Below are 18,716 nucleotides of genomic sequence, written 5' to 3'. Positions count from 1 at the left end.
TTACTGGTCTGTAGTATGTTAGCAAGGTCTGCCTGGTTCATGTTCTTCAGGACATACAGTGTGATCTTCAGCACTTCCTCTCTGACACTGCACCAATCCTCCTCACCCTCCATCTCTCTCACAGAGCATGCTGGGTAATCTGGACTTAGCAACTTGCTGAACATCATGAGTTGCTTCTTTACCAGTGATAGAACTTCCTGCTCCATTTCCTTATCAAAATGAAATCAATCAAAACTTTTCCCAACTTTTTTGGAACCTGTTGTCGGCATAAATTGAAAATGGGTGTATATATTTAAAAAAAAAACAATGAAATTTCTCTGTTTCAACATTTGATATGTTGTCTTTGTGGTTTTTTCTTTCAAAAATATGGTTTATGTGATCTGCGTATCATTGCATTCTATTTTATTTACATTCTGTACAGCATCCTAATTTCTTTGGTCATAGGTTTGTACATTATTTAGCCACTCTTGGAATCTTTTGCCCCAGCATAATACCCTGGAGCTTGCACCATATACTCACCTGCTTAAGATCTAGAACTTAAGATACTGTAACAGAAAGCTTTACCAAAATATGGACAATGTATTGATTGCTAGTGTAGAGACTTAACCTTCAACTGTTCTTTAACAAAATATGTCTGCCGTTGTCCTAATGCAAATACATGAGAGAATTCCCCACTTATGTGCTACAGTTTGGAATTTACTGTATGGTGCAAACGTATTTTCAAGGTCATTTACAGAAACTGGGAATTTTTGCAATCAGCAGTTGGAAGGTTCTTGTAGTGATGACCAAATGCCTTGTAAATTCTGACAGGCTGGCCTTTCAGTCATTGCAAGTAATCATTGCATTGCAAACATTGTGGATGCTTGGAAAGATTTTGCTTTTTATCTCATTGTTCCCTGAGTGTTGGTCTCCAAAAACACTTACCTCTTCACAGGGTCAGTAGGAGAGTCTTCTTTCCTGAAGTTAATTGGAAGATCCATTGAGTCATCACTTTTCGTGGACACACAGCTGAGTTTAGGGGAAGCTGATCTGTCTCTTTGACTAAAATATAACAATATTGAAATTTCTACAATATGAAATCTAGGAATGGCATTGCTTTAGGCTTTCCTACTTCAGCTTAGAAAGAAAGTCATTTTCCTTTCAATTTATAGGATGGGTGAGTTCTTGTTTCAAAATAAAATGAAAATACAGTTCCTACTTTTGGGTCAGAGCTAAACTTTGACTGTCTATGGTTTTCCCTTGCAATGTCTGAGATGCTTGGGTAACATTTTTCCTTTGAATCTTTTCACAGCCTCAGTCTTGTCTTCTTAATGATACTCACTATTGAGTCAGTAGGTAAGTCTCTTACCTGAAGTTAATTGAATGATCCATTGAGTCATCATTCTTTATTGACACATAGCTGGGTTCAGGGGAGGCTGATCTCTCTCGCTCAATCAAGCTAAAACTAAAACATACAACACCATATGAAATTTTAGAAGTATATACAGTTGTGAGTATCTGAGACTACTTTTTCTTCAGACATTCATACCTTTGCTCAGAAGCAGAGTCACGTTCTTTTAAATTAAATGAATGATCTGTTGACTCATCTTTGGTCACAGAAGTTGGAATGGTTGCATCTGATGCTTCTTCCTTTGATGAACTAAAAGACACACTATCAAATGTAACATCACTTAAAATATTTGCTGAACCAGTCCGATGAAATCCCACTTCAAACTTCCAACTTTTATGAACCCGAACCAAACAAGCAACATATGATTCAGGCATGTACTATTCATAATGCATTTATGTATGCAAGATCCTAGTTGTTCCACTTCATCATGCACTCATGAATATATATGTGGGCTTGCACAAACTTGCATATTTAAATACACACACTATTAAAATTCATTAATTGGGTTGAGTGAAGAAAACTTCAACAGTTATATTAAAGTAAACATGCCAAATGCATTCAATGGTTTATTCTTTTAGACTTTGTGGAACAGGTTATTTTGATTTTCTGGAGTGCTGTTTCCAGGTTAAAAGTTTGGCGAGTATTTTTATTAGATAAACAGGCCTAAATGCACAAAACCAGTGGAGTACCTTGTAATGGGTGATTCTGGTAACTTTAAAATCAATTTTTCATTCATTTTAAAGCTGATACCAATGTCTGGTCATCAGCTGAGTAAAGGAAAACACTAAAGTTAACATAGCTTAAATGTTTTGAGTTGGCAGGTAGGATTAGCAGTTGTATTTCTTTTCATATCTTGTTTCTTTCAGTTAGGAGTACTCAGTCCATTCAAGGTAATCAGTTATAGGCAGTCACTCATTGATGTTTAAGTTGTCATTTCTTTTTAAATTTAAATTACATTGACCAATTTACATTGAGTGATGGAAATAAATATTTTGAGGTCAACTTAATAACACAGATATTTGTGTTATTATCACAAACTAACCCTTTTCAGGGCATGCATGGTAGTGCATGTGTGTTTTTTTTTCCACCTCCTGCTCCTCCTCTGCAGCTCATTCTATGGACTCACTTAACTCCCACATACATTTATGTGTTTCTAGCCACTCTGGGTGATGACTCTGCAAAGTTAAGTTGTTTAGTTCTTGGTTTGTGTCTCAGTATTTAAAGTCTGTATTTTACTCCTATGTTTTAAGATGTTTGTTGAGCTGGGATTACTATGCTGAGGCTGGCATTCAGCATCCCCACAATAAAACTCTCTCACAGATGCATCCTGCCTCACCTCCTTCAACATCATGACCTCAATAATTTAAATTTTATATAATATGTCTAACTAACCTTAGACCTGTACATTCTACAAATGTCTGACTTTTGATTTAATAAACTGTAAAATATTAAAGCAGCTGATTGCATTCTGCTCACTTACATTGGTTAACATTTTCATTATTCCCTTACTACATGGCACATTGCCATTATTTTGTAATATACATTACTTGTATTCATTAAACTACTCCTACATATAATAAACTACTACCTGCACAGGTTTTTCTCCTCAGACAGGCTCATTTTAGAGGCCATGCTCTTCTTAACCGAGTGCACCAAACCTGTGAACAAACACACAGTCTTTGTTTCCATTATGAACAAAAATGCTCCTATGCTTCTAAGAAATTGTTACACTGATGCAGGGTTGGAGTAGCTACTAAAAATTAGTAGTTACTTTTCCACAATTTGCAGCTAGCTACAATTTAGCTACTTTTCCAAAAAAAAAAGTAATGGCTACATTTTAGCTACTTTCAAAGCGTGATTGTCAGAATGTTCATGAATCGCCACCTGACACACCAAACAAGCCCAACTGAAAGTGTGAGCAAGAAACTGCATTTAATCATGTACCAGAAAGAAACACAGTTGAAAAGCTGCAAATGTACAAAAAGATCACCAAAAAGTGAGTTTAAGTGTAACCAACAATCAAACTTACACAACCAAAGGCGTGATATCCAACAAGAATTTAGACTAAGTAAAGACAAAGTCAATCATTCCAGGTTTTTCCTACCAAAAATCAACAGAAATCAAATTAAATAACCAAACAATTATGTGCAAAGCATTGTCAACTGTTGAAATAAAACTGCTCCAATTTAAACATTTCAGCAAGATGCACAGACATGACATTCAGATTCCTTTAAACTTCAGCAACATTCAAAATTCTCATCAGTGACTCTGGCTCTGTTTGGGGTGAGAATCAGGCCTGAATAATCTCTCCACTGCTGCAGAGCTAACTAGAGAACTAGATTTTTAGGTAAAATAACATAACCCTCCTTTGCTGTAAAATCCCTATAACACACAGTTCTAACACAGTTTTCACAATAAATGGTCTTAAACGCCAGAGTTAACGCATAATGGCTAGTTCACCAACCTTTACTGCTGAAGACTGATGCGCAGACTACTGGTCACACAGCAACGCAGATAACGAAAAGGCAAAGAGAGACATTTAAGACGAACATCGATAGTTTGGAGATGATGGACTTATTTGCATTTATAAGCGCTCAGATGGTTTCCTCGTACATTTAATCTGCAACAAATTGCGAAGCTGAAGTTGCTTCTCATTCTCCTACTTCTCGTTCAAATTGTCCCGTTCCACCTTAAATAGTGCAGCAGTTGAGCTAAAGGTTAAAGCAGAGCAAACTAAGTCTACATTTTCGTTTATATTATATTTTTAACCTGAACTAATACATTAGCACATACTGAGACAGATTTACAACCAAGATGGTAAAATGGACATTAAATGTTGTGGCTTCCAAGGTGGTTTGATTTTTGTTGAAAGAACAAAATGGCTCTTTTTAACATTTTGGTTGCAACCCCTGAGTTCAGCCTACTAGTAAGGGCTTATCAGCGCGTGACCGTTTGCCCAAACTGTCCGTGGCTCTGTAAGAATTGCACAATCACCACCTGCCCAGTTAATGACTGCGCTCTGTGGTTCAGATTTTGCACGGATTGCCTGAAGCCTGTAGTGAAATTGTTGCGAAAATTATCACTATAGCTACACAAAAATTTGTAGGCCCAACAGCTACTAGCAACATTTCATAAAACTGTAGCGGCTATAGCTATTAGCTGCAAACATTTGTAGTCAGCTACAAAAAGTACTGCACTGCTTAACTACTCCCCCATCCCTGCACTGATGACTATAAACAAAGTGTTGAGGGTATGTGCTGCTAGTGCGGAAGTACCAAGTAGGTTGTGTTTGTCCTTCAGTAGTGACAAATTGCATGGAAGCACAGAATGCAAGCGCAAACCCTAAAAAGAAAGTGCTTAAGTGTTCTTCAGGCAGCCAGTTTCAGCTTTGGGAACCATAAGAGCTAAATGTTGCCTCACCATGCTTGGTACCACTGCTAGTCACCAAGTCCTGAGTGATCTGAGAGGCCTGTTAGGTTTGTATTTTTCCAGTAAATCTGAAATATACTTTGGACTTAAGCCACTGAGTGATTTATAGACAATTTAAAAAATCTAATATAGTAGTATTGTTTGTCCAATATTCAAGAAACAGCATTAGTGTCTAATTCTAGTATTTTATGGTATTACATAACAATATAATGAGTTTGTTAGCGACCCAGTATGTGTTTACATTGTCCCTACCTGAGATTTGTGTTTGTAAAGTGTTGTATACTACAATGTAACTCCAAGTCCTGTTCAGTTGCTTTACTAGTCTTTGCATTTCTGTGTTTCTAAAAAAATCTGGTAATTTGACAACTGCAGCCTATTAGGTGGATTTTGAATCTGGAAAACTCTAAAGTTACCTTATCTGTCTGTCCTTTGACCCCTACATGTTATGAATTTCATAGCTGCTTTATATGGTAATCTTTTAATAAAGCTTTTAAGCCTTTTTAGGATAATTTAAATGTTATGTATTGCATTTCAAAGATATATGCATGTTACATCCAAGTACATCCAAGCATGAACATTTTACAAGTTAAACTATCTTGAACAGGTAAATGTTTTTTTCTGACAATGAACTATTAACACTATATAACAGCTATTCATACTAGTTTTGCCTCAAACATGCTTCTATCTAGAATTCTTCATCTTGGAAAAAACATGTATCAGTTTAAAATGCTTCTTCTCTCATCATTTCAGTGATAAAGAGACAGTAAGCATGACACACTAGAGAAGAAGTGTAGTAGCAAATACTCACAGCAGTTTATTCCTAAAGCATTTTATGCCCCATGACAGATCCTACGCAGAGAACCAACGTCTGCTCGCAAAACTTCTTTGCCTAGGTTTCACGCAAACCTGAAGGAGGTGGAGACATCAGTGCAGTATTATTTACAGTTCTTTCTAAAGGCTAACAATGGCAGGTACTGCAGTGTTTGAAGCAAAGCACAAAATTTAATATAGCTTAAATGTTTTGAGTTAGCAGTTGTATGTCCTTTAAATATAATGTTTCTATTAGTTAGGAGTACTTAGTCCATTTAAGGTAATCAGTTGTAAGCAGTCACTCATGTATGTTTGAGTTGTAATTTCTTTTAAGTTTAAATTATTTTGACTAATTTACATTAAGTGATGGGAAAAAATATTTTAAGTCTCTTTCTTCTCTATCTTGGAAAAAACATGTATCGGTTTAAAATGCTTTTTCTCATCATTTTAGTTATAGTGAGACAGTAAGCATGACACACTGGAGAATAATCTCTAATAATATAATATAATATAATATATACTCACAGCAGTTTATTCCTAAAGTATTTTATGCTCCACAACAGATCCTGCTTAGAGAGCTAGACTTCGTTTGGTCACAAAACTTGTTTGCCTAGGTTTCATACAAACCTGAAGGAGGTGGAGACACCGGTGCAGTATTGTTTACAGGGCTAACAATGGCATGTACTGCATGACCCAGACTTATCTCTCTCATCATGAAACATTGAAATATCAACATTTACATGAACGAAATTGACAAATTGACATTGGCAAGTCAAGGTGAAGAATGTAATGGATTACCAAGGATTACCAAGACTTAGTGGTAAAATATGAAGAGGTTTGTTTCAACATGTCCACATTTGAAGTTGTGGACACGTTGTGTAGCCAAGCCTTGGAAAGATGTAAGCCAAGTTGCGATTAACCATGAGAAATGTAATAATCAACAGACTGTTGCTAGAGGTTGCACAGAACCCTGCTGTATTTGGAAATAAAAAGAAACAACAAGAACACAACTAAAACTACCTCCAGGAGACACATGCACAGGCCATCTTCAAATCACTTTTTTGTTTAAGTGTAAATAAGCTAACAAATCCTCCACAGAGAACTCACTTCTACACATTTAATGCATAATTATTGTTTGCTTACCGAATTTAATATATGGAGAAAATAATTAGAAAATAAATGTGACCTATGCGAAAGTCTTGGCTCATTTTATATATATATATTTTTCCAAAATGTTAAGCAAATAAAAATGCCAAATTTAAGTGTGTTTTCTTTTTATCACTGCCTTAATAAGTTAAAAGACTTAGAAAAATTGGCCATGTCTTCAAAAAATGGAAGTGGCAAACAGAGCACATTATGACTTTGTATTTCTTTAACCTTTAGGATGTTGGTATTCTTACTGTCATTGTTCTTGATTATGTTTTTAGCTACAGACTTTGTCACTAGTGTTTGACATATGAGACTTTTGTACAGTTATTACTAATACAAGTATATATTGCCCCTTATTCTCATCTGCTCTGCCTTCAAACAAATAATGTAATAAAGGAATGCAACAGTAGATGGCATACTAGGCAAGCATGAGGCTTCAGCCCTTCAAGTATGTTAGTGAGGAATAGAATCCACTTTTTACTCTGTTCCATTTTAGTTATTAACATTTAGATTCTAATTTCTTTTTACACTGTGAGATCGGTCAGACCACTGACTTTGGGGCTTTATCATTTTATTTTAGACCAAAAAGACCCCAAACAGAAGAGCATGGCTTAACAAACTTTGGTTCTTGTACTGCTGAAAGGTGGATGGATTAAGAAGTTTCACTGCAGTTATTACAAATATCAGTATTTTCAGGTGCTGCTTTTGTACTTCTTCTCAAAACGTATGTTTAGTGTTACATTTACTTTATTTCATGAAATAACAGTACTTTCAGCTGAGTATGGGTTTTGGCTACTCTGCATGCTTATAATCTTGACAAGAAAATTTTCTTATTTTATTGAGTCTCAGCTGGTAGATAATCTTAAAAAAGTTTATAAGGAATATTAAAAGACATACTTTTTAAAAACAAGAAAAACAAGCTATGAATTGAATGGGTTTCCTTTATATCTGAGAAACAGTACATACAATCACAAATGAAACTGACATATCTCATTGGTATCTTAGTTTCCTCAACATATTCAACCCCATACCGGTAATCAAATAAATTCAAAGAAATCTGGAATCCACAATTGATTTAGTTACAACGATATAGAATATGTTAGCATTCACAGATTATGATTAGGCTAGTTGTTAAGCTTATTGAGTAAGCCTACCATTAACCCCTCAAAAGGCCAGAACTCTTCAGAGAGTCCAAGTTTCATTCACTAATCCTATAACTTGCTTTGCTGTCTATGTAGTTACTAAATAATAAGCTTTAGGATATAATAATGCTGGTAATTGGGGGTTAAATGAACTACTAAATCTACCTGCAGCCCTGGGTTTTTAAAGAATGAGACAAAAAGAAAAGACTGGGTGCAGAGTTTTTATTGTGCACAACATTTACAAATGCTAACAAAACATGAAAGCTAGCTAGATTTTAGCCTGTTTCCATGTAAACCCCTTAAATAAGCAGGGTCCATCAGCGGGCCCAAAGTTTTATTACACACTTCTATATACAGAATAGCTTAACCAATTTGCACTGATTTCCCTTTATTTACAGAACAATAAGCTTCAGTATGTAATAAGTCTGGGATTTTAAGGGATGGTGATTGGTTATAGGTTACATGTTTAGCATTGAAGTTGAACTAATGTCAACTACTGTCTACTGTCAAAGAAACATTCTTTACTAAATGTGCTGAATTCTCTAAACCAACAGGCATATTTCAGCTTCAGCCACAGTATCATCTTCTCCAGAAAGAATGCACATCTACACATTCCATTCAAAGCACAACATTAAAAAATCCAAATTGAGCACTGAACTATTAAATCTACACTACAATTCTGACAACTGAGAATAATACTACTCAGAGGAACTACTGGCATTTAAGTGCTGAAGGTACAGATGTTTTTAATACAAAGTACAACGGCATAGGTTAAGGTACATATTCAGAAATTATCAGTACAGTAATTGAATGATCTTTCCAATCATGACCCAATCAGGTGTAGAAGCTGTAAGACAACGAAACACACAGAATGGTCAGACATGAACATACACAAAGACACTTTGGCTACAAGACCAGTAGAGAGACTGATGAGTTCTTTGAAAGAGGAATTCAGTCATAGTTTATTATACTCTCATCAACTTCTATTATTTACTGTCTGTGACAATGCAGTAACTAACCATTTGACTTTTGACTTTGATGAATATGTTTAGAGGCAAAGTCTAAGGACTTGAATGGGCTGGGCATAGACAACATTCAGTTCTATGGCTCAACTGCTAGAGCAAATATGCAAAAAATAAAACATAAATCACAAAACATAATATATTGACAAAAGATGTACAAAATGAATAATCTGACACACTCACTGTAATTTCTCCAGTTTGCACTGTGAGTCCTTCAATAGATCAGAAAGTAGCTTCACTCCTGAGTCTCCTAGTTTATTGTAGCTCACATCCAGCTCTCTAAGTGAGAGGTTTAATTTCAGAGCTGAAGCCAGAGCCAAACAGCTTTCCTCAGTGATACCACAGTCACACAGTCTGCAGAAAAACATGTTCATACAGTCTTAAATTAAAATGAAGTAATGAATAATATGTATGAACATGTCTAGTATATGCTGACCAAGAGCAGAGTAAGCGTTGTATACTCACCGTAATTTCTCCAGTTTGCAGTGAGAATCCTTCAGCAGAACTGTTAGCAGTTTCACTCCCAAGTCTGCAAGGTTATTCATTCCCAAATTGAGGTCTCTGAGGTGTGAGGGGTTTGATTTCAGAGCTGAAACCAGTGCAGCACAGCCTTCTGCTGTAATACTGCAGTTATGCAGCCTACTCACAGGGAATAGACATACTGTCAAGTTGGATTAAGCAAACAGTTAAAGGTTTTTGCAAATGCAGTTTTTGTTTAAAATGATGATCTCACCTCAATTTCTCCAGTTTACAGTGTGGATTCTGCAGTCCTTCACACAGCAGCTTCACTCCTGAATCCTGTAGATTATTATTGCCCAAGTTCAGCTCTCTTAGATTTGAGACATTTGAGCTGAGAGCAAAAGCCAGAATTGAACAGCTTTTCTCTGTAAGCCTACAGCCGCAAAGCCTAGAAGAGAAATAATTTCAGAAAAGCTCAATTTCAAATACGCAAAACATATACATGTTACACAGTCACATATATACTGATATAACATTTTGAAGTAAAATTCTACAAAGACTACATGCCCTATGTAGGTTTCAGTTTCTGGATACACTACTATCATTTTCAAAAACTATGGAATATTATGAAGCTATGCTGCCATGCACACAGCATCTTCAATTGACATGTAAGGCATCAGTAACTAAAGCAGTGGTTTTCAAGCGTGTTCCTAGAGTATCACTAACCAGCAGATGTTTTTCCATTTCTATTTTTTAAATGTCAGATTATCAGTATACATACTGTAAATATGTTTATTGGGCTAAAATCTATCTTTATTTGATTTCTTGAAGTCTAGTAACAGCTTTAATCTGATACATGGCATTATGCTGTTTACATAGATAACAAATCAGATATGCTTGTATTATTAGGATACATGTAAACACACTCAGCAGGACTAAAACTTTGCCTGCCTTCAAGAGAAGTGCTTAGACTCCAGATCCTGAGTCTTGATCAAGTGGGATGTTTGTATTTTGTCTTGTTCATGATTTATGCGTGAAAGAGTGTTCATGAACATTATGTGTGATTATCTACCTAAGTCTTTCCAGTTTACAGTGTGGGTGTTCCAGTCCATCTGAGAGGAGCTTCACTCCTTTATCTTGCAGATTGTTGGTACTTAGATCCAGCTCTCTTAGATTTGAGGGCTTTGAGCTGAGAGCAGAGGCTAGGATGGCACAGCTTTTCTCTGTAAGGTTGCAACCATTAAGACTGGAAAAAAAATTGTTTAACATATGTTAATTGCATTGCTATGCTACAGATTACTGCATAACACAACAAAACAACATTGTGTCCCTTTAAGGCAAAGAGAGGTGAGGTGTATCTATTTCAGGACTTTCTCACATTGTAGAAAGTAAACTCTTTATTTTAAAATAAGACATAGCAAAATGTCATGCTGTGCCATAATACAAAGACAACATAAGTGGTATTACTAGCCTGCCATGATGCAGTTTGTTCTGCATTGTGTGTTCCTTAGGAGCTATAAGTAAATTAAACTGAATGTTTCACATGTATTTTGATAACTCATGTAATTACATGAGTTACATGATAATTCATGTAATTAGTCTGAGAAAAACCCTGTACATTAATAGTATTATTGACTACAAGATTTCATTACTAAAAGACAAGTTTCTAATTCAGTAAACAGTAAATGGTGCAGGTAATATTTTTGATTAAGTATACTCACTTTGCTTTTCTGGATGCTTTGACCACTGGCAATAGTTTCTGCAAACACTCCTCTGATGGGTCATATTTGCTCAGATTAAACTCTTTTAGTTCTGCCTCTGAGCTCAAGAGCACAAACACCAGAGCTGACCACTGAGCAGGTGAGAGGTTGACTCCAGTGAAGTTTCTAGAGACAAGTCGTGTAGAAAGACGATTCTTGCCATTTCTGTACAAGTATGTTTGAACTTCCTGTACTAGAGAGTGGTCATTCAGTTCACTCAGACAGTGGAACAGATTGATGGATTTCTCCGTAGAGCGATTCTCCCTGATCTTCTTTTTAATGTACCTTACTGTTTCCTCCTTATGGGAGCTTGTCCCTGCCTGTGGCAGGAGGCTCCGTAAGAGAGTCTGATTGGATTCCAGTGAAAGACCTAGGAGGAAGCGCAGGAAAAGGTCCAGGTGTCCATTCTTGCTCTGTAAGGCCTTGTCTACTGCAGTCTTGAGAAGATCAGATATTGTTGGCTTGTGGGCAGAACTAACAAATCCAGGGACTTGTTTTTCAAATTTTTTTCTGTTGCTGGTGAGAAAGGAAAGAAACACATACAAAGCAGCCAGAAACTCCTGAATGCTCAGATGCACAAAACTGTAAACCTTCCCCAGGTGCAGCCCAAACTCTTTTCTGAAGATTTGAGTGCAGACTCCTGAGTACACTGACACTTCTCTGACATCAATGCCACACTCTCTCAAGTCTTCCTCATAGAAGATCAGGCTGCCTTTTTCAAGCTGTTGGAAAGCCAGTTTTCCCAGTGTCCAGATAATCTTGCTGGTCTGATCAGGATCAAAGTCTCTTTTTCCTTGATATTTTTGTTTGCTGTGTTTGATCTGGAAGATTAGGAAGTGTGCGAACATTTGAGTCAGAGTTTTTGGAATCTCTCCACTTTCTGCTTCATGACACATCTTCTCCAGAACAGTGGATGATATCCAACAGAACACTGGTATGTGGCACATGATGTGGAGACTTCTTGATGACTTGATGTGTGTGATGATTTTGTCAGCCAGACTCTGGTCACTGACTCTCTTCCTGAAGTATTCCTCTTTCTGAGGGTCACTGAATCCTCGTACCTCTGTTACCTGGTCAACACATTCAGGAGGGATCTGGCCACATGCTGCTGGTCGAGAGGTTATCCAGAGAAGAGCAGATGGAAGCAGATTCCCTTTGATGAGGTTAGTTAGTAGGACATCCACTGAGGTCATCTGTGCTACATCAAAAATCATCTCATTGTTTTGGAAATCTAGAGGAAGTCTACATTCATCCAAACCATCAAAAATGAACAAGACTTTGAAGTCGTTACAATCTGTTAATCCTAATTCTCTTGTTTCTCTAAAATAGTGATGTAAAAGGTCCATCAAACTGAGCATCTTATCCTTCATCAAGTTTAGCTCCCTGAAAGGAATTGGAAATATGAAGTGGACATCTTGATTTGATTTTCCTTCAGCCCAGTCCAGAATGAACTTCTGCACTGAGACTGTTTTCCCAATTCCAGCAACTCCTTTAGTCAACACAGTTCTGATTAATTGATCTTGTCCAGATAAGGATTTAAAGATGTCATTGTAATTGATAGGTCTCTCTTGTATTGATGTTCTCCTGGATGCTGTCTCAATTTGTCTCACCTCATGTTCATTATTGACCTCTCCAGTCCCACCCTCTGTGATGTACAGCTCTGTATAGATCTCATTCAGAAGTGTTGAGGTTCCATAGTTTGGAATTCCTTCATTAATGCTCTGAAATCTTTTCTTCAGTCTGGATTTCAGTTTTCGTTGATATGACGGGAGAATTTCTGAGAAATACAGACGAAAATCATTGTAGTTTTTCTTAATTTAGAAGGGGATTTTATATAATTAATCAATCAAACATTTTATATCAAACAGTATTTGCAGCATTTGACCACATATGGTATTTATTTGACATTCCTCTTAGTTAAAGTAAAATCAGAGCTCTTACTTGTCTGTAGAGTAGTGGCCAGATTTAAGAGGTTCATGTCTTTCAGGACATGAAGTGTGATCTTCAGTGCCCCTTCTCTGAAAATGCTCTGACCCTCATCCTCTGCCTCTCTCTCTGAGCAGCCTAGAGAATCTGGACTCAGTAATTTTTTAAACCTCTTCAGCTCCTTCTTCACCAGAGAGATGATTCTGTCCTCAAGCTCCTGGTTGTTTAATGATAAAAGAACATCAAGTAACAACAGCCTTTTCCATAAAATCTCTCTTTGAACTCTAAAGTTGCAGTAACACTTGACTGTCACTTCGCTAGTTTGCTTGCCAGGGTAGAGCATAAGTCAAGCTGTTATGGGAGGCTTGATTTGATGTGGTGTTGCAGGGAACATACAGTTTATCTAGCTTCCATTATCTAGTTATAACTAGAAAGCTAGACTTTTTTGCAGCTGTGAGCAACAAGCGACATTTATTTATGCATTTTTTTATTTTATCTATTTATTTATTCAGAAAGAAGACACCACAGCTAGCACACTTGTTTTTTATTGACTTGTGCTTCCAATGTTCATGAATTTGCAGTGTTAAAATTCACCTAGGTGAACTCAGTGTGATGCAAAATGAACCTGTACCAGAAGTGAATTTCCACATCCTTTACGATTCATGTAAACTGGCTTGTTCGCTCACGTTTGGTGTGACCACGGCTGGGTGATCTTAAGGTTTTCAAGTTGCTTAGCCAACTGAGACACTATTTCTGTAAAATACAGGTTCTCACTCCCAGGAGCATTAATCATCTTGGATGGTTGATTTAGTTCCTGCCTTCCGTTTCATATAAAGTGACACAGCCAATCAAGTGCATCTATAGGTTACATGTAACCAACAGAACAGCGGGTGCTCCCCTTCAAACATCTTGACATGGCCAAGGATGATTTGTGGGCAGCAGCTCAGAAGGTTATTTTGACTTGTAACATGTTACATGACCTAAGAATGTGCTTGCCCTCACCTTTTCAGGCTGGTTTGTATTGAAAATTTAACTTCACAAAGGGGCCATATAAAATACATATGCATAGACATATACAAGATACAAGATACATACCTTGAATATGGAATCAAAATGTTTGCCACTGGAAAGCTTTTCATGTGAGCTGTCAAAAAACACATTAAGACTTAAAAGATGTTTATAACTTCACAACATACAACTTAAATTGAGATTGACATTTAGATACCACATTCACTTCTACAATCAACATAATTCAGAGACTGTATCATGGATAAATTCACCTGAACAAAAGACTCCTCAGAACAAGTGTAAGCAGCAAGAACTTATTTTGCAAAGTGCATAAAGTGTTTTCCGCATGTTTAACCTACATTGATGAGCCAAAAGTCATGGGACAGGAGCTAGTAATGTGTAGGACCCTCTCCAGCCTGGCAAAGTGCATCATCTCGTTGTGGCATCAATTCCACAAGTGGTCTGGAGGGACATTGAGCCATGCTGTCTGGATAGCCACCCACAGCTCTGTGGTATTTGTAGGTGCAGGATCTTGGATGCAAATGGACCTCTCCACCACATACCATAATTGCCCGATTGGGCTCATGTTGGGCAGACGTGCAGGCCACACCATTCATTAGAACTCTCCAGAAAGTTCCTTGAAACAATTCTGGACAACCTGGGCCCAATGGCATGATGTATAATCCTGCTGGAATATTCCATCATTGCAGGGGAACATGAATCCATGAAGGGCTCCAAATAGTCACCAAGCAGTGAAATGTAGTGGTAACCAGTCAATCGTGAGTTTAGGTGGACCAGTGGACCTAACCGATGCCATGTGAACACATCCAACACCAGTATGGAACCACCACCAGCCTGCACAGTACCTTGCTGACAGCTGGGGTCCATGGCTACATGGGGTCTGCACCACACACAAGCCCCACTCTCAGCCCAAAACAATTCGTACCATGACTCATCGGACCACACCACATGTTGCCAGTCTTCTAGGGTCCAATTAGTAACCTCACGAGTCCAGGTGATGCACTGTGTCCAATGTCGTGGTGTTAACAGAGCCACCTGGTGGGTCTTCTTCTTCTCCCATATCCCATGGAAGCTAAAGAACGCTGCACTGACCTGCAGGAGTTGCATGTGGGGCCTTCTGGATTGAATGTGTATGTGATTTCTGCCAGAGCCGCTTGTCTCTTTACACAGACAATTCTAGTCAGACACCACTATTCACGATCATTAAGCACCCATGGGCGGCCATTGTGCTGTCCACTGTGGAGGTAATGCCTCCTGTGACGTATTCCCAGTACGCATGTGACACTGTGGATCAAGGAATGTTAAATGCCCGCACAGCTTCAGACACATACAGGTGTGGGCATAACTAAGCTGTCCCCTGAGGTAACACCACTTCATAATAAATTTACATACTGCTATCCCATCACTTTTGGCACGTCAGTGTATTTAAGTGCACAAATGCTGTATTATACTGTGAGCTATGGTTCTGTTTCAGAAGAATCTATTTGCATTAATCTCTGTGACTATACTAATCATAATTTATAACTGAGTCATTCATCTACAATGTAAATCCAGGTGTTTATGTTTTGATGTTTTAAACACCTTTTACATGCATCAGTTGAGCTAACCGCCTGAGAATAAAGTGCTGGGAAAGCTTGAATAACAGCAAAAAACACTACTGTTAAAGATGAGATGCTTATTCACAAACATAATCACATGGCATTTAGGTTTCAAATATGGGTGTTTATTAGACAGTACCTTCCGAAATTCCCCAGTTTAGTTTAATATACTAGAACAACTATATAATAATACTGGAAGAGCAAAACTATATATTTGGATTTACAGTGTGTGCAATCAAAGCAACCTCAAAAAAGCCAGTCCAGTACTTGCAGTGATCTTTAAATAGCAATGACATCTGAAAATTTCCATATCGTCATTCATTTTTCCACAAAAATATCAGTGAGATTTAACGTAGAGTAAAACATATTCCGTGACCCAATGGAACACATTCCTGTAGTTACGACACACGCAGAATAAGTGATGTGTCATGCAGTTCCACTGGCAAAAAGCCAGAGCAGCAGAATGTTGCAGGTGTTTCCTTTCCAATAGCCAGATAAACAAACAAAGTCAGAATTGTTTACAGTAGTGGTGATAGGAAACGTCTAAAGGGTTTAATGGCTCTAAAATATTTATGAATACACTGTTTGATGCCTAAACAAATTATGATAGTTTTGAGGTTTTGGACTGAAACATATTTTATACCTAAAACCTATTACTGTGTACATATGTTTTTACTTCTAGACATTTCACACCAAACCACTTTGACTTTGTTTATCTCTCAATTGAATTATGAAGACATTGTTTAAATATGTATGTGGAATTACCCATTTACAACTACATGGCTAAAAACTCCAAATGGGTTACCTGCAGCTTATGCAAGCAAATGACATGACATATCTTTAAGGCTTTAAACAGTGTGAAGCTCATGATTATATGAAATAACACCTTTTATTTTATCCTTTCAGCTTTCTGTGTATTCTTGTGTGTAATTTTTACCTCAGATCAGCAAAAGAGACTGCCTCTCTGAAATTTCCCCCTGGACTATGCATGGAATCATCACTCTTCATAGATATGTGGCTGGATGTAGGTGAATCTGATCTCTCTCTCAGACTCAAACTATGAAACACAAGGCAAATGAGCAAAAGGTGCTGTTTAACGAGGAGTTTACAGACAGTAAATTGTCTCATCTGAAGAGCTGAAGAGAAACTGAAGGATCTGGAGAGGTTCTGTATGGAGGAATGGTCTCAGATCCTCCATGTGTTCTCCAGTCTCATTAAGCATTATAGGAGAAAACTCAGCTGCTATTTTTATTTGTATTTATTATTATTAATTTTTTTTTTACCTCAGATCAGTAGAAGAGTCTCTGCTTCTGAACTTAAATGGACAAAACATAGACTGATCACTCTTCATGGATATACAGCTGGGCTCAGAGGAATCTGATCTCTGTTGTAGGTTCAGGCTACAAAATATGGGCAAAACATATATTCTCATATAATTTATCAAGAATGTTCATATTATTTTTCGCGTAATTTGTCATTGCATAATTCTTACCTCAAATCAGCAGCAGACCCTCTTCCTCTGAAATTCCAAGGCAGATACTGATCACTCCTCTTGGTTATTCTTCCCGGCTCAGGGGAATCTAATCTCTCTTGTGAATTCAAGCTACAAAATACAAGCAAAACACTATTTAGTGGATAAGTAAAGTGAGGTTTGTGTTTATACACTGTAATCAAAGTTATCTGGACAGTTCTTCTTCGTATCACTTTTACCTCACATCAGTGGAAGGGTGTCCACTTTTCTTCAGAAGACGCAACAAAGACTGATCACTCCTTGCGAATGTACGGCTTTGTTCAGGACCTTCTGAACTGTCTCTCTGAATCAGTCTACAAAATAAGTAAAATACACCATTTAAGTATTTTTATACAAAAAATACTCTTGGCAGTTTCTTCTTTAATATTTTTTCAGTATATATCAATGTATTTTGCATTATTTATTTCAGATTAATGCATTGTTTTACCTCAGATTAGTAGCAGAGTCACACTCTCTGAACATCCGCTGAACATCTATAGGCTGTTCACTCTTCATGGATGCAGTCTGCTCACTGTGTCTGAACCAAAACAACAAATAAACCACTTAAAGGCTTATATTCCACACTTGTCATGGGTCAACTTATGACATTTGTGTGGTTTTATGTACCAAAACTAATTCATTTTTACATAACCTCTCTTTATCCCACACAAATAAAGAGGCTGTTTGTGTTACTGTGCCTTTAGGACAGATATATGCAAATAATCTCTGTTCTGATTGGCCATTCTGTATTGTGCCCTTATTCAAAAGCTGTCCTGAAACACTGAAGCCAAAAGCAGGCTGAAACACTCCTCAGAACCTCTGTGTGAATAGGTGGTGCCATAGGCCAAACTATGTAAATGTACTGTTATTTGTGACATCACAAAAATAATGCACTTAAGAATTTTTTCAACTCGATTTGCACATGTGGACAGTATGGACTGAGGAGTAAATGTGAAAAATGTGAAACTTTCATAATGTTTATGTACTGAATTAAAGGTAAATTTGGTTTTCCATTATATGTCATTTAAAAATGCATTAAATAGTTAAATGTAGTTAAACAAATATCTCAATAAAAGATTGATTTCTCAGTATAATGTTCCTCTTAGTAATAATAATAATAATAATAATAATATTGCAAGGGCTTGTAACCAGAGGAGCGTAAGTGAAATATTGGTCATTTTGAATCTTGCTACATAATGTTTGATGTCACCTGTGCACTCTGGAGGTATGTGCACATACTTTCTGTGGATTTGTACAGTGCAATACACAAAAACAGGTCAAAGTTCACTCATGTAACTCCACTCCTGCACTCCTTTCACTGGCTTGCAGTAGCTGCATGCATCACATTTAAAACCCTGATGCTTGCCGACATGCCAATGGTCAAATCTCGAACTGCACCTTGAGCCCTTCGAACCTCAAGTACAGCTCGGCTTGACCTGCCAACTTTCAAGAAATGTAGAAGACAAGCATCAAGACTTCTCTCTGTCCTTGC

The 18,716-nt window shown here is 37.2% G+C and overlaps 1 protein-coding gene across 1 annotated transcript in view; it reads right to left on the bottom strand.

Moving 5' to 3' along the window:
• Positions 1-8,208: 8,208 nt before the first annotated feature.
• Positions 8,209-18,716, bottom strand: part of LOC118822918 — a 30,956-nt gene continuing 20,448 nt past the window's right edge. The window contains exons 14-26 of the mRNA XM_036592246.1: positions 17,673-17,762; positions 17,425-17,538; positions 17,207-17,317; positions 16,998-17,114; positions 16,652-16,771; positions 14,183-14,231; positions 13,103-13,304; positions 11,123-12,938; positions 10,474-10,647; positions 9,676-9,849; positions 9,408-9,581; positions 9,126-9,296; positions 8,209-8,767 (exon numbers count right to left, since the gene is read on the bottom strand). Coding sequence (XP_036448139.1) covers positions 8,755-8,767; positions 9,126-9,296; positions 9,408-9,581; positions 9,676-9,849; positions 10,474-10,647; positions 11,123-12,938; positions 13,103-13,304; positions 14,183-14,231; positions 16,652-16,771; positions 16,998-17,114; positions 17,207-17,317; positions 17,425-17,538; positions 17,673-17,762 — 3,325 coding nt within the window. The 3' untranslated portion in view covers positions 8,209-8,754. The remainder of the gene's footprint in view (positions 8,768-9,125; positions 9,297-9,407; positions 9,582-9,675; positions 9,850-10,473; positions 10,648-11,122; positions 12,939-13,102; positions 13,305-14,182; positions 14,232-16,651; positions 16,772-16,997; positions 17,115-17,206; positions 17,318-17,424; positions 17,539-17,672; positions 17,763-18,716) is intronic.

Source organism: Colossoma macropomum, unplaced genomic scaffold, assembly GCF_904425465.1.
Source record: "Colossoma macropomum unplaced genomic scaffold, Colossoma_macropomum, whole genome shotgun sequence".
In the NCBI taxonomy this organism is placed as follows: Eukaryota; Metazoa; Chordata; class Actinopteri; order Characiformes; family Serrasalmidae; genus Colossoma; species Colossoma macropomum.
The sequence above is the reverse complement of the archived record's forward strand: the minus strand, read 5'-3'. Positions and strand labels throughout refer to the sequence as shown.